Here is a 16,989-nt window from a genome sequence, read left to right on the forward strand (position 1 = left end):
ATAAAATAATATTAAAAATAATAATTTTTTGATAAAATATAATAACCAAAATACCTCTTGAAACTTTTCCAGGTATTTTGATCATTCTATTTTATTGAAAATATTTGTTTCATATTTTTTTGCTGGTACAAGTTTAATAGAGGATTGGACATCCAAAATTTGGTGTCAAAATGGTTTATAGAAAAAAATTAAAAATAGAATAATAATCTTAACCCTCCCTTCAAAATAGAGGGTTGGATAACGAGAAGTATATAAGTTTATACTGTAGGGGAAACATAGAAAGCTTGCCCCTAAAATTATGGGTTGCAATTCCTCTTGTGACTAGGCTTAAAAGTCAAGAAAATTTTTCAAACAAATAACCCAAGCCATCGGATTTCACATCGAATAGTTATAAACAATTGCGAGCTCCTTGTACCAAGCCGTCAGATTTCACATCGAATAGTTATAAGCAATTGTGAGCTCCGTGTACCCGAGCATACAGTCCCTTTCTTGATAAGGATTATTATAGGGAAGCCATTCAAGCCAACACAACCTCAAGATGCAAGAAAACAAATCATTGACGGAAGTCTTATTTAGGAAGTGAAGCAATAAAAGCTGACCCTTTATGAAGTAAAATGGAAGCAATAAACAAAACCACTCCAAAAGCAGTTACCAAAACCACTATGAAAGCATCTCCTCCAACACCTTTACATATGCTATGAATCACCAGCAGAGAGAGAGAGAGATATATATACAACATTGCAAAATAAGTCATGAGAGAGAAAGAGAGCGAGGGCATTGGAAGATAAGTCATTACACTTTTTCAAATTATCCTCAACTAATTTTCGATATCTATTTTCCACATGTAACTAATGGGCATCCAGTCTCACAACCATCAACTTCCCAAAAATTCCTAAGGCCTCTCAAACAACAAAGAACACTCATCTGTTACAACTCTGCCACCATAATTTGGTACAACCAAATCAGCAAACATATTTCTTTTTCCTTTCTTCAACCAGGAATCAGAAAAGCTATATTCTGTTTTTTTAGATAGGAAAACTGCCTATATCAATTCTTTTTAATAACTTATAATTGATATTTTGCCCCTGAAAAGAAAGATTCATGAGAGTTCGGTGATCACACGCTCACACTTGTCTTCCAAGATTTTCACAGCCTCGGTGAAAAGAGTTTCGGGGGGTAGCTGTCCTGCCGATTCTATCTTAACTGCAAAAGATTCAGCACAAATATTTTGATTTTAATCCAAATTCAACCCACGCAACGAATAGAAAAAAACTAGGACAAGTGTGTTATGATCCATATAAACATATTAAATATGCCATCATAAGGGTCATCAGCATCCAACCAACGGGATGGACAATGATGGTGAGAGTAGGCTGTGCAATTGACTTAAGTTTAATAGGCCCCAATCTCTTTCCATTGACATCCAACCCATAGATTGGACGATGATGACCCTTGTGACCACATATTTTATGCCGTGATATGGATCACCAGATGTGTTGCATGTATGCCATACACAAAATTGAATTCACTTTCATTGGTTCCAAAACAGGGGAAGTGTATCACACAGAAGGCATATGTATATGGGGCACAATTGGACCCCACTGCCCATCAAGATGACCAATGGTAGAGATTAATCAACCACACTCAGATAAGTGGCATCCATTGGAAACCGCAGATAATCTCCACTGCCCATCAATAGGAACAGACAGTGAGGAACTCCATGGTATGCCTTACTGTCATCCAACAGTGATGTCAGGTATATATTCCCCTATAATATACTGAGCTTGAACTAAAGAGCCCTCATGCAATACATTGTGAAACCAAGAAATATGTAAATCAAGGAAATCTCTGAGTTCATAAAGTAGTTTCAATGCTAGATTTCAGTGAAATGAAGTTTTTATATCTAAAAGTCAGTCCTTGTGGACATAACTAAGGGCTCTCTCTCTCTCTCTCTCTCTCTCTCTCTCTCTCTCTCTCTCTCTGCCTCCATAATTGTTATAGGGAATTGGCAGAGGCAACCAAAACTCTCTCTCTCTCTCTCGCCCTCCATAATTGTTATAGGGAATTGGCAGAGGCAACCAAATAATTTGAACTTCTTTATCTTCTGCCTCCGAAGAGAGAGAGAGAGGAGAAGAAAAGGGGGGACGGGGGAGGGGGGGTTGTTGTGGGGGTTAAACCAGTGCACCTCAAACAAAAAATAGTAGCAAGAAAGAAGAAGAGGGGGGGGGGGGGGTTGTGGGGGTTAAACTGGTGAACCTCCAACAAAAATAGTAGCAAGAAACAAGAAAAGAAATGGAATACATTATGGTTAAGAAATGGCAGAGCAACTTACAGATGAAGTGATTCTTAACCCGGCTTAGCTGTACCCGATGCTCCCATTCTTCACCCCGGATGCATTCCTTGCACAGTGTGCAATCCCTTGGCCTGGACACTACGGCCTTCTTAGGACCTTTAACACCTGCTTGAAAGAAAAATACAAAATAAAAAGGAAGAAAAATTCTCCCTCCCTCCAAGAAAAATACAAAATCAAAAGGAAGAAAAATTCTCCCTCTCTCTCTCTCTCTCTCTCTCTCTCTCTCTCTCTCTCATGTGCATGTGTGTGTGTGTGTGTGTTTTGGGGAGGGGGGGGGTGGGGTTTCAAGATTTTTAGCAACTTGAAGAAACAGCAACTAACCATCCTCTATGTCAAACACCTTTGCAGGGCACTTCTTTACAAGTTCCTCGGCATTTTCACCTCTAACATCTTGCAGTAAAACGACCTAGTAAAAAGAAAAGGACCAAATAAAATTAACATTAGAGCCAAGAAAGGAAAATTGGGACCTGGGTTTGGAATATAAAAAGAAAGAAACGGATTTTGAAATCCTTTGTGTAATTCATAATTTGCTCAACTTTGTAAGAAGTTATTTGTTGTCCGTCTTTTTGAGAAAGTAATCACTGACTAAATAATCTTCTCTAGAGTAGATGTACCTCTGGCAACATTCGATACCAGGCAGTAGACACAGGCGACCACTTTGCATGGGTTTTTCCAAGTCCTTTTACCACATGAGCCTCAAGTTCGATTTCCTGATGAGGGAGTAAGAAAATTAGACTAGTGCTATTTTGGTTTCATGAGACGAGGATAAATTTGTTGCAACATGAAGTGCGCCACACCATGCAAAGATAACTAAAAGAAAGAATGACGCAAAAGAATCTCTCTGACTTCCTCCTTACCTCCCTCCCTAAAATACAATTTCTTCCTACATTAGTTGCTCCACCGACCACAAACATGATAATCATCCCTTTATATATTTAAAAACAGAAAACACAGTCTTCGTACAATAGTTGCTCCAACTATTACAAACATGATGATCACCCCTTTATATATTTAAAAAACAACAAAGTTGGTATACTTGCAAGGAAAAATCTTCAAGAGATACAGGTTTTGTACAGTATTAGAATGGCACTCTTAGAATTTCATCTTTATTGAATTTTTTCCAATAATGTTCCCTTAGAATGTTATTTTAGCTGGCATAGTAGAGCCCTGGGGGGACAGTGTTAAAAGACCACGGGGCCCATTAATGCAATAATATATGAAACAATTAGACACAAGCCAGGTCCCTAAGAGACTCAACTTTGGCACCCTTTTAGGGTCATTTTATTTTATTCTCCTTAAGAGGATTCCTTCATACTCCTTTAGTGACCCACAAAATGGAGTTGAATATCTATTTTCTATTCAGATCACACCCCAAAGCTCCCAAAACTAGTACCAGGTTGGGCTTGTACAGGTTTACTGCATGGAATTCGTTAGATCTCTTTTCTGGGAAGTAAGCCAGGTAAGACAGGCAAGTCAGACCAAGCAAGGAGATCAGGCTTGATGAAAGCGTCTGTTATCGTAGCAGGAGTGAAGTCATGATCGGGGAGAGTGCCGAAGGGGAGCGGTTCACTAGTGGAGGCATGTATCTATGGTAGATCCAGAACATCCCAAGTAATAAAAACAAATGATGATATAGATCTGAACATTAGAATATTAAATCACTTTTCAAGTACATGAAAGACTATTTTTAAAGGAACTTATCACATGCTTAAAATATTTAAATTTAACATTGGATGAAATGGTAATAAAGTACTATTGGAAAGTGTTCAAGTACAAGAGATTAAAATAAAGGGACAGCTTTCCATACACAACTAGGTATCGGGAATTTATATGCCACTCTCTTCCGCTGTCTGGGATGGCTTCAGTCATTATGTCAAGAGTGAGCCACTGACCGTTTGAGCTAGATCTAACATCTCAGAGTACATTTTTTTAAAAAAACAAATTCTACAAATCATATGAACATGAAATTTGGTGTGTCATCATCTCAATGGGATGCACCAAAAAAATATATAGAAAAAAATATTTCAAAAATAATAAAATGACTAAACTGCCCCTGAAACTTTCAGGGCTTGGCCATTTTATTTTATCAGTTTTTCTGTTTTTTTTGTAGGAGTGAGCTTAAGAGAGGATTCGACGCCCCAAATTTGGTGACAATATCACTTCTAGAAAAAATAAACTAAAAATAAAATAATGCTTGGGCGTGACATTGCGACTAGGCCCATCTCATCCATCTATTTAGATTTGATGGCTGGGAGAGGGATGGCATATATGAATTCCCTACACCTAATGGTGTATAGAAAGCTTTCCCAAAAATAAATAGTGATAACATAACCCTACATCGATATTATACTATAGGTGAGGTTTGTATAAGGTGTCACCCCAAATAGTTGGCTCTAATGATGATAATGTTTGTATAAGGTGTCAACCCTACAAGTAAGGCGCACCTCAAAACTATGCTGACAGATGCAGTTTTTGTGTCGGAAATCTTTGTGATATCATGAAAATCTTTTGTCACACCTAATTATGAAATTTAAAACTCTAAAAAACGATGCAGATTGAGCAGATCTACAAATATTACAATTTTTTAAAATAGAAGGGCCAAATAATGTGTTTAAAGATGCACTATTTCATAACTTGAATCCCCCACCCCCCCTACACAACCACACAAATATCCATACATCTCAAAGTTGATGATCGATTTCAGGGTTTTAGCATTAGAACAACCTTTTTTGATTGATTTTAAGGTGCACCTTACTTTAATAGTATAAGGTGGAGACCTTACATAAACTTTTTCCTTATATTATATCAATGGAATACAGCATGCCATATCATACAATGTTGTGCATATGTATGTGTGTGCATGTGAATATAAACAAAAGGTAAATACAAGTATAGTGCTCCCCACAGAAATAACTAAAGCTGTTTTTTGTATGTACACAATATATGGAGGTCAAATATCATTCTAAGGATCATCGCAGTAATTAACCTCCTTTAAAAAGACACGGAAGGTGAATGGGTGAGTGACTTTCTACATTCAAAATAAAAGTAATAAACAATATCCAATAAGTGAAACCAAATAAAACATGTTAAACCTAAGCCTTCATAAATTTGACAATGAAATTCTGGCTCCAGACCAATTCCAAGTGTTTAGATAACAAAAATATATTAAGATAAACAAAAAAGGGAATAATTCTACAAAGAGATCATTTATCTTTTTTGTACATGGAAGTCACAATCATTCTTGTCACTTACATTTCAAAATGGGTGGCTGTAAGAGTGTCATTTAATACACACAAAGTTCCAAAAAAAATATTTTCTGACTTGTGACTCACCCCAAGCCATTCAATTTGACATCTAAAATGAGTGGGAATGTTTGTGACCTCCATGCACAAAAGATAAATGGTCTCTTTGTAAACAATCCCTAAACATAAACAAAAGATTCCACTTATTAATAAACTGACCTACTAAGAAAATTGCTTATTACCTGGCCTGAGCGAAGCCTAGCAATGGTAATGTCGGGATATGCAGGGGTAATTGGATTGTTTGAAAATTCAGGCAGAGAATCTTGGCTACAACTAAATGAAGTATATGTTTTAATTTTCGAAGAAGAGTCGGCTGCTGCCATTGGAAGCTCACTCCCTCCTGGTAGCCACTTCAATTGATCCGACTTCACTGCATATGATGGCATCAAAACAAGATAACGAAAAAACATGAGACAAAATCACAGGGCTAATCAAGTGAACATTCTAAAAAAAAAAAACACAAAAAATCACACGGCTAATCATTCACAAAAAAAAAAGGAAGGAGAAAAGGGTCCGCACAACAATATAGACTGAGCTACCAACCAAATCATTCTCCACAATAGAGGCATACCTGTGAGACGGGTAGAGTCCTTTCCACATTTAACATGTAGTTTAAAAACAATGGTATTTTTTTCAGTAGCAGCATCATTTTCTGCCACCAAAAAAAAAAAGCATTTAAATTTAATCATATGACTAATTTCAAAAAAGGAAAGTTTTACAATGAAGAGCTTAATAAGAATAAACACAGTAAACTATGTAAGTGTGGAATATGAGTCCAGGACATCTACCATCCATTCTCAGTGGAAATGAACCATAATTCCAGGGTGAATGCCAGCCTTTGGAACTATGATCCACCTACAAGGTTCATCTCAAGAACAAATTAAGTGGATGCCCTGGATGTGCATTGCATACGATACATAGGATGTATTTCTACAATATGTTGTCCAGAACACAAACCTGATTTATATTCAAATAGCCTGGGGTCAACTTTGATAGGTATCAGACCCAACCTATGAGCCAGCACTTCATCTTGTACTACTGATGTGTTGTTTGCTATTAGGACTTTCTCAATAGCCATCGTAGGAACCTGCACGTATGTGAAGCATAATAAATCTCTCTCTATGCGAAGCATAATAAATCAATCTCTCTCTCTCTCTCACACACACACACACACACAACACCCACCCACACACATACACACACAGTTACATATATGTGTGTGCACGAGCCTGTGTACCAGGTAAGAGCTCCAAAGGAGCACAATAAATCCAACTACTGCAATAGAATCTTAAAAAATAACAATGAAATTTCCATAGTATTCTGTGTCTTGATAAGTAAAAGTTTAATATGGTATTTCCAAATGACAAATCTTGAAAGCCATGACACCATGGCGATCCCTATGCAATTAATATATATGTCTATTTTTTTCATCATACAGAGACCGCTATAAATCTAAATAAATAGATGCATGGAACACATGAAGCTGATACTAGGCATTTAATCAAGAGACCAAGACATAGATATGGTTACGAGAATTCCATTGTCGAATTTTTGTTGCATTTAAAGGGCTTGGCTCTGGTGTCACCCCCATGTAAGTACACATGCTATTACTGAAATATAGAGAGACTCCCCAATTTGAATGAGTGTGGATTGGTCTATGAGGGACCAATGGGCTTTATGGCCAAGACGGCCTTACAAAGGATGAGGAATGAGTGCCCATAGGACACAGTCTGATTTGTGGGCTAGACCCAACTTTTCCTATTATTATGGGAACCTAATATTTAAAGCTTCCAAAATTTGGTTCCCACTCCTCTTAATCCGCATTCACCAGTTATATTTTGGTCATCTTAAAATTAGAGAAGAAAATACCCACATATAAAGAGTAGTTTGAGAGAATTTCTACTAAAATTTCTAATTGTCTCTATCCTAAAGGGAAGTTCCAGATTTTAGGGGAGAGAATAGCAGTGATCTAAAGAAAGAGTAAGTGTGATTCACGAAATAATTTTTTGTATCCAAAAATTTATCATTTATCATTCGAAAGGTATCTTAATGGTTGAGAAACCTAGAAAGAGATAGTTTAGCACAATAGAAATATTCCGAAATCATATGGTCTAGACTAGTAAAATATTGGATTGCAATCTCTATAGATCTAACTGTCAAGAAATTGGATGGTCTCTGTCCAATTTTTGGACTTTATTTTCATTAGTCACGTATAAAATTGTATGGTCTTTTTTCTTTTTTCGGATTGCCAGATTGAGGAGGTTTTGTCCTGAATTTTGGTCCTCCACATACTCTTGTTTTAATTAAGGGGCCGTTTGGATATCTGAAAATATATTGTCTGTGAAATATATTACTGGCGTAATACATTACCTGCAAATGGATTGTTACTGTTTGGGCAGTATTTAAATGCAACCTGGGAAATACATTGTTATTGTTTGGCTATGTCTGGAAGAAATATAGGAAATGCATTACCAACATTTTACTAACACGTGCCTATAAACTATCATTTTTTTCTTTTTTGTCACAAAATTCCACTAAAATGCAAAATTATCATTTCTCTCTTTTTTGTCACAAAATTCCACTAAAATACAGAATTAAAATCATCATCACACCATTCTAAAAAGATTAACATCATCACCATTCCAAAAAGATTTTCTAATAATAACTTGTACCATTTTAAAGTCATCATGACACCATTTCCTACTTATTTTAAGTGCCTTTGGCACTTACATGGAATCACATGTTTTCTAACATGACATTGGTTTCAACATGATAAGTCATTGGAACAATATGATTGGAATAACATGATTTATTATAATAAGCCTTATTTTTATTTATTTTTTATAGAAGTCTTTCAAATGTCTCTCTATATAAATAAACAATAAATTTATGATATAAAATTCAAAATCTCTATGGTACGAGTTAAAAAATGGGAAGAAACGTGATTAATAAACTAGAAGGTTTGGTAATTGCACTATAAAATTTTGAGGTATTGGAGGAGACTAAAGAGGTATGTTATTTTAATTGAGATTTTAGTAATCTCTTATGAGGATTATGTTGTGTGAAATTTTTTATTATGATTGTGTTGTGTAATTTATCATTGATTACTGATTTTTATTTTTATTATTTTTGTTTTTATATGACAGCTGATGCCGTCAGATGAGGGGATGAGCCTAAAAAGGTAGGGATCACCTTAGTTATTATGAAGAGAGAGAGAGGGCTTGATTTTTTTAATCAGGGATAGGGTAGGCAAAAACGTATGCGAAAGATTTCCCAAATTACCCGTCACTCCCGTAATAGATTTTTCACCTATCATCGCGCGTAACGGATTTCTTGATTTTTGGGAAATCTTGCGCAATCTCTTTCCATTTCTTTACGATTAAGTGTACCCAAACAGTTAGTGTAAATGCCATATTTCCTTGTAATCTATTGTCACGTAATAGATTTCCAGGTATCCAAACGGCCCCTAAATGTTAACTAGGACCGTAGCATACTCATGTATAGTGTTTCGGCCCTAAGGAGCATGTATCCACGGAAGTATAAAATCTTCTAGCTTCACTAAAACGGTTTGCAATTAATCTAGACCATCAATTTAATAGGTACACACAATGCTTGAAAATCCATTGGCAGGGCGGTTGTTATGCATTGACAAAATGGACAGGGCAAAGGAACCAAAAGCAAAGAATAACAATTCCTAATCACATTGCAATCCAAATTATTTAATAATGATCCAAATGTGCAAGGCATATGTAGATGCTCTTATATAGCCATCTCTCTCTTGTCATAACCTAGGACTAGAAATATGTGTCATGCTTGAAGAACTTTCATGCACAAATTTTAGAAAAGGGTGGGATTTCCCATAAAAATAGGAAGTTGAGAAAAATAGAATATTAAGAGAAGATAAGAATTAAAGAAAAAGTATACGGAGATAAAGAGAGACTCGTGGGAGATTTAAAGCAAAAAATATAGAAAGGTAAACATGCACCAATTTTTTAGGTGCCTTAATAAAATAGAATCCTTATTAGCCTAGAGGGTGCCCCAAACTTCTCCTTAAAGGTCAACTATCTTGCATTTTCTGAGGATAGGGTCCCCTTTTATTCTCGCGACAAGTGTCTATCCTTAACTGTGACTTAATAATATATATAAAATATATATAAAGACTAGCAATGGGTCAGGCCAGCCCTCACCATAGCCAGGCCCATACAACTACAGAGTACGTGTTTAGCTTAGGGTCTCAAGTAATTTCTTGGTGCAACAAGAGGTGCCTAAAGGTGCCCTTGTCTACGACAGAAGCTGAGTATCGAGCAACATCTATTCCAGCCTAGGAGTACTTGTGACTACTGCAGTTTATGTGCTATATATACATACATATATATATATGTGTGTGTGTGTGTGTGTGATCCTCGTAATGATATATTTGCAATAACGTGAATTCTTTTTCACTCTAAAGATATTCTTGAGTTCTTTCTGATGAAGATCATTGACAAATATTTGTTGATGAAATATAGTAAAATGTAGTAACCTCAAAAAACTGTTCTCTCAAGGCTGCAAATTAGTGGTTTATAATTCCTTGTTATTTGGTCTTTTGTTCCTAGTTTTTTTGTTGCCTTGATCTGCAGGTGATCATGGTGCGTTGGAGTTGTGCTTTGAGGTTTAATGTAAGTGTTTGTTCAACCAAGGCAACTCTGCCAACTCCTTCTCTACAATCAATGTAGTGGTGTTTGATTCAGCTGACATGTGTCAAATGCATTCGTGTCGATCTATGCAGCAAATGCCTTCATTGTGCAGCTGAGGAGTTGAACACAAGAAAGGTCTTCAACGCATAGACAATCAACGTGGATGTGGTTCATCACAGAGAAGTGCACATTAATAAAGTGGGCATCGTAGCAAGGTCTGAATGAGACTAAAAGTGGGCATTCGAGTTCAACAGGAGGTATTAAGCAAGGATTGTTATTTTAGGTGCGGGATTTGAAAGGTTAACGCGTTAGAATTTAGGAAAACATAATTGACAATCATGATTCTGGGTGCTCAACTTATAAGGTTAGAGCGTCAGAATTGACAAGAGGCACAAGCTAGGATCATGATCCTGGGTGCTGGCTTGAGAGGTCAGAGCATCAGGATCGAAGAAAACACAACCAACATAACAAACAACGGAAGATCGATGGTTGTAATCTACAAGCTCCGCAACTACAATTACATCAACTGGCATCTTGCCAGCATGGGCAGCATCCCCAAGAGACGCTGTGAATAGGGAGGCCTTGAGGAAGTGGAAGATCAAAGTGAGCAAGGCACTATACCTGCTGAAATCCTCAATACAAGACTTGATGGACCACATCAAGGATGCAACGCCATCAAAGTAGGAATGTGACAGGTTCTCAGTGTTGTTATCACGAATGAACATAGCCTGAATGCACTTGTTGGAAAATGACCTCGGATCGTAGAGACAAGGATCACTTTCACTTCCTCAGTAGTTTATGAAAGTAAAGAACTTAAGAAATGAGATCCCCCAACTTCAAATAAGTTGCGGATTGGAGACATTGAATTTGTAGATTGATAATTCACATGCTAAGACCGAGTTTCACGGATTCTTGGCCGTGATTCAAGGATGGCCCACAAAACATAGTTGGTCAAGTTGGAGAATCTCTTGGTTAATCAAGTGCCTCTAGCAAGATAGATGGCCGGTCTCTCGATGAATGAGTAAGAGGATGCATTTGCAACAACCCACGGGCAATGGGGAATGAAAAACAAAATCAGCCTTCGAAGTCAAACTTAAGGATCACAATGGCGGATCACAGGATAAGCAACAACATGAGACTTACTATTGTTAAAGAAAGCCAGGACATTTTGCGAAGCAGTGTAGAATGCTGAAGAAGACAAAGAACAGTAACCTTGGAGGATAGCGATAGTCGCGGGCAACAATGGTGACTAGAATGCACAAGCCAGGTTTTAGCAGCCTGTGGATGTAGACCAGAAAAGAGTTCACTATGATGGGAAGATTTCCTCGCTCTTAGCACATCGGAGTTGGATGCGACATTACCTTGTGCGAGAGAGATTGTGGACCATGCAAACAATTGGCCTACAGACTCGCCTTTTTCACATCATATGACGGGGGATACAAAATGTTAAAACATGTGCCCCTCCCTCCTTTTAGTAATGGACATCACAAAAGGGCAGTCTCTTTCTATGATCCTAAAGAAGATAACATAAAATGGAAACATTTTCAAGAAGCATAGTCATAGTTCCAATGCCCACAGCGGAGAAGAGCGAGGGGAAAGAACATTCTCTAATTCAAAGAAATATTCTTCTCTTATTGACCGATCAAATTGTAAGAATGGGGGTCAATTACATTTAACAACACTAAGCATTGCATAACAAAGAGGCCCCAAATCTCAAAGGCCATATGTGCTCAACCAATAGGAGCCCACCAACCCTACAAGGGCATACGTGCTGAACCAATAGGAGCTCACTGCGTCTCTCCTCTTCTCTATAGAAAAGTGGCCTCACCTCATTTGAGGCTCGTATTCTAATGAAAAATAAAAAGAGAGAGGAGGAGAAAGAAGAGTGTTAAAGAAAAGAGTCTTAGAGAGAAATAGAGAGAAAGAAAGAGAGAGAGAGGAGCTCCAAAACTTCATTGGAAGAAAGCTCAAGTGACACCCTACGACTCACTGAAATTTAAAAGGAGAATCGTGAACCTTGGAAAAATATCTGTCCCGTTAAGCTGACTGACTGACACACATGGAAAAAGAGGAGCACTACAACTTGCCCTCCGACCGGGAGTAGAAATAATGATCTTTTGGAAGTATTTCAATCTCCATAAAGTGATCAGCCAGGAGTATTCCTGAAATTTTTCTGTACTCATAGAGATCATGACCCTTGAGGGGGGAGAAAGTATGAACATCTTAGTTTCCCAGCGTCCCTTCCCTCTCATCCCCATATTTCTTCCTCTTTTTCTTCTCCCTTTTCTTCTTCTTTTTCTCTCTCTAGATATTAAATCCTACAAAAGGCCCCCACTAGGGCTAATAACCAAGGGTTTTCTAATTCAATGGATATGTAATACTCAGATCCAGCTGGAAATGGTTCAAGAGAAATAAAATTCATCCCCTCTAAAAGGAGATGGGAATTTTCTTTTCAAGGAGAGTATGAGTTTCTCTCTCGCTCTATCCTCTTGGAATCCACCTGCGAAACCCAAAAGCAATGGATGATAGCATGTATCCAAATACAAGATTACACCAACAAGAAAAATCTCAAGTGAATCATTTAACCTAATAATTTCAAATAGTGAGTGCAACAACTCATAAACGGAAGTGGTTGCCTAGCCTTAGACCAAAAGAGCAGCAAATGCAATTGTTAATGTGATTATCTTTTTCTTGTTCTTACCTTGAAATTTTAGAACTAGTGAACAGGGTAGAAATGCTATCTCATACTATAAAACCAATAATATAACGATTTATATCAATATAAAACAGACCATCTGATCATGGGAACCATAATTGCCAACTTAAGAACAACCTCTGCAAGGAGTCTGAGCAAGAGAAGCAACAACTTCATTTAAAAGGTCTAGGGGCACATGAAAAGTCTGTATAGGAAGAAAAGAATAGGTGTGCCTGCAAGAGTTAATTGTGCTTTTTTTTTAGTGTTAGTGTGTATGTATGTTCAATTGTATTTCATTTATATGTATCTCACATTTGTATTTTCACATAAAATACCAAACAATCATAAACATGGTAATGAACCACCCAAAGATACATACACCGTTATCTTTACTAAATGATTCCTTTAGAATATAATGTTTGTGTGAACAAAAAGGGGAACATGCATTTCAATTAAAGAAATGGTAGTGTCAACAATCTATGTGCATCTGGGTGGGGTTAATACAAATTAACCAAACATTAAACGGAAATATAAGTTCAATGATCACAACATATCAGAAAGTCTATAAATTTTCAAATAATTATAACTATCTAAAAGGAGCTTAAACAAAAATGGTATCAGCTCTTCGGCCTTCAGAATAAGAAGAATCATTGAGAGGAAACACATCATGAAAAACCACAGACAATAAGAATCTTATAACACAAATGACCATTTTGAAAGCAGAATTTGATCAGCCTTTTTCTTTAACGACTGTTCATAAATGAAGAAATATTTTCTAGTATACCTCAGCAATGAGAATCCTTCGGAAAGCATTTGCCAATGAAGCGTCAATGCCCACCATATCGAATTCAATAGAATTTTCTTTATCCCAATCTGTACCTGAACTTTCTTCATCCTTGATATCAATCACTTCAACCTTGAAATTCTCACAAAACTTTTCCAAATTGAGACTATTATCGACCCCCATAGATGCATAAGCTCCAGAGTACTGAATACCTTCTGTCTTCAAACACCAATAGAAACACATGCACATATATCAAGAAAAGGGTAAGATTTACATATGATACAGAATCAATAGGAGAAATGCTTAAATTCAAGTTTTAGCTCCTTTTTTGACAGGTAACCATCGGATTGTAACCAAAAACTCCGCATTGCTATGTATCATCAGGCCGTGATGCTCAACTATTAAAGGAACTTTCCAATTTCCACCAAAAGAAGAAACCAGAAACCATATCTCATACATTAAGAATAACTTCTCTTGATAACTAACGAAGTTTTATTGAGAAAAATATACTTACAATTATATTATAAAGGCCAAGAATGACAAGATATCATCCTGGTAAACTGACCCTATCTACAGGGAAGTCTTCATGATTGACTGTGCTGTTGGCTAGATAGTGGAATTGGCATCCTTTAGGACATGGAGGAAAGAGATATTTTGAGAAAGGAATACCATAAACTATGAATTATTTGCAAGATACTTTCATACTTGCCACTAAAATAGGAAAATGAAGTGCTTAAAAGATCAGACCAGTGGGTTCTAACGGGTCACCCACCTGTATGGCCTGAGGGCTTTGAACTTGAGTTGTGATGTTTCCAAGAGTCAGGATGAGATGACACTCCACAGTTCATTGAAGTTCAATATCAAAGTAAGCAATCATAGAGGAAAGCTCCAGTTGGAGTTTAGGCCCACAGAGAGAGAGAGAGAGAGAGAGAGAGAGAGAGAGAGAGTTTGGTTAAAATACTGTCAATGCAACGGACATTGACCATCATTTTTTCCCATATCTAAAGATTTTTCTCGACAGTGGGTGTGAATTGCAGAAAGGAGATGATTATACCTGACGGCCCACTTCCAATCCAATGTGCTCATGTAATTTCATTTTACTTTATGACATTCTCAGAAAAGATCTCAATTTAAGGAATTATCATTACTCAAGAAACTAAAAATTGATGAGTGAAACAGTCAAAACCAACAAACGAAGCTTTGAATAATTTGGTTCTACCTAATTATAGGGAAAGTATAGAATAAGACCATTGACCTTTGGTACAAGGTGAGACATTAATCTTGACCATTGGAAATGAAATTGGGCGGCTATAATTATTCCATTGACCAAGCTCAAACTTCAAAAGAAGTTTTCTCGAACTTTGTGACACGTCCAAGCTATCAAACTTCACATGGGAGAGTTGTAAGTAATTGTGACTACCTTGTATCAAAGGTAAAAGGTCTCATTGTATACAATCCCTTATTTAAAATGAAAAGGAAAAAGAGAACAGATTCGGCTCAATTGGCTAGCCTTGTGAGATAATCGTTCATTTCAACCCAAGTTTAAAGGTTAAAAGTCCCACATTTACCAATCAAAATAAAGTGAAAATTAGAAAGCAACAAAGAGTGGAGATATTGGTAGGTCAAAATGCACAATGACGACTTAGAGCCTCGCCATCTTTTGACAGCGATTAAGCTCCTCAAGCCCATTTTAAGTTCATTTTGAAATTTATGGTGATTCATCGATTCAACGACCACCCAAAAACAAATGAAACCCTAAAAAGTCATATTCACCGAAAAGTACCCCAAATGTGTCAAAACCCACTGAGATATGCAAGCGAGACACATATAAAACCTTAAACTGAAAGGAAGTACAAGTACTTACGTGTAGAGCAGCATCCGAAGCACAGAGAACACGAGTTCTCTGGAAGTTGAGGTGCTCTGGCAGCTGCCCCTTTGGAACATCGGGCATATCCAAAGCAGAAACCCTAGGCATGGCTGTTTCCTCCTTGTCCTTTCTTTCTCTCTCTAAAAACTGATAAGAAGAGTTGATACAGAGAGAGAAGAAGCAGCTTTCCCCTCGCTTTTCTTCTTTAATTCTATAATTCTTTATTCCTCACCTTCTCTCTCTCTCAGAGCTAGACAAGAAGACTCAATACCTCTCTCAGAGATGCAGAAGAAGCGATAATACACAGAGGAAATAAGCAACTTCCCCTTTATTCATCTTCGTTATTGCTTCCCTTCCTGCAATTATCTTTTCTTCTCTCTCTAGGCTACAGAAGAATATTTTTTAGAGAGAGAAAATAAACTCTGTCCCCTCTTTTCGTCCCTCTTTTTCGCCATCTTTGGGCGGGAGAGTTTCACTGCAGCGTAAGTGAGAGCAGAAGGGGGAGAGGCATTGCGATTTCAGAGAAAGCTACTGCCTTTAAAACCTACTGCTGTAATAACTGAAAAGGCCACAATCATATGCTAAATAGACAAACTTACCCTGACCAAATTATCGCGGCCTATGTAAGGCGTACCCAGGTTGAGCTGGACCGGACTCGAAAATGTAATGCAGGACTCGTCCAATTCAAAAATCACACTAACCGTATCTTTAAATTTATTTTATAAATTTATTAAATATATATTATTATTTAAATATTATAATTAAAATATTTAGTTATAATTATATTTATTTAAGGGTGTGGTTTCGATAACGTTGCAATCTTAAACAATCCAATTAAAGTGCATCTCCAAATTTTATCACAACATATATTTTTCGTGTAAAATATTATTAAGATTATTTGAAAATCTAATTTTATATCTTATTTTAAAACTTTAAATTCTAAACATAATTAAAATCGAGTAGATTTATAAGCATTTGAAAATCTTGAAAATGGATGGCCTAGATAATATGTTGCAAAATGCATTATTTTTTGAACGAAAATGGATGGCCTAGATAATATGTTGCAAAATGCATTATTTTTGGAACTTAATATCTTTTTTTTCCCATATTCATATATCTCAATGTCGAGATGATCAATTAGAGGGTTTTTCAACATTGAAACAATATTTTTTTATAGATTTTTGAGGTGCATCTGTAATTCTACATTTTAAAGTTGCAACCTTATATAAATTTTTTCCTTTATTTAAAGGAAATGGTTTTTATAAGGTTGCAACCGTAAACAATCTAACAAAGGGGTTGGTTTTTATAAGGT

At 36.6% G+C, this 16,989-nt stretch overlaps 1 protein-coding gene across 1 annotated transcript; it reads right to left on the reverse strand.

Annotated features, from left to right (window-relative positions):
• Positions 1–777: 777 nt before the first annotated feature.
• RPAC43 (RNA polymerase I subunit 43) lies at positions 778–14,019 on the reverse strand. Its single transcript, XM_088849105.1, has 8 exons — positions 13,811–14,019; positions 6,613–6,742; positions 6,227–6,307; positions 5,838–6,025; positions 2,968–3,063; positions 2,675–2,759; positions 2,333–2,458; positions 778–1,203 (listed from the first exon to the last, which is right to left on the reverse strand). The coding sequence occupies exons 1-8, from the start codon at positions 13,991–13,993 to the stop codon at positions 1,100–1,102; spliced, it is 993 nt and encodes a 330-aa protein (XP_088705231.1). The 5' UTR covers positions 13,994–14,019; the 3' UTR covers positions 778–1,099.
• Between the last annotated feature and the right edge of the window lie 2,970 nt (positions 14,020–16,989).

The sequence above is a fragment of the Amborella trichopoda genome, chromosome 10, assembly GCF_054954075.1.
Source record: "Amborella trichopoda isolate Santa Cruz 75 chromosome 10, AtrichopodaSantaCruz75HAP2 v2.0, whole genome shotgun sequence".
Classification (NCBI taxonomy): Eukaryota; Viridiplantae; Streptophyta; class Magnoliopsida; order Amborellales; family Amborellaceae; genus Amborella; species Amborella trichopoda.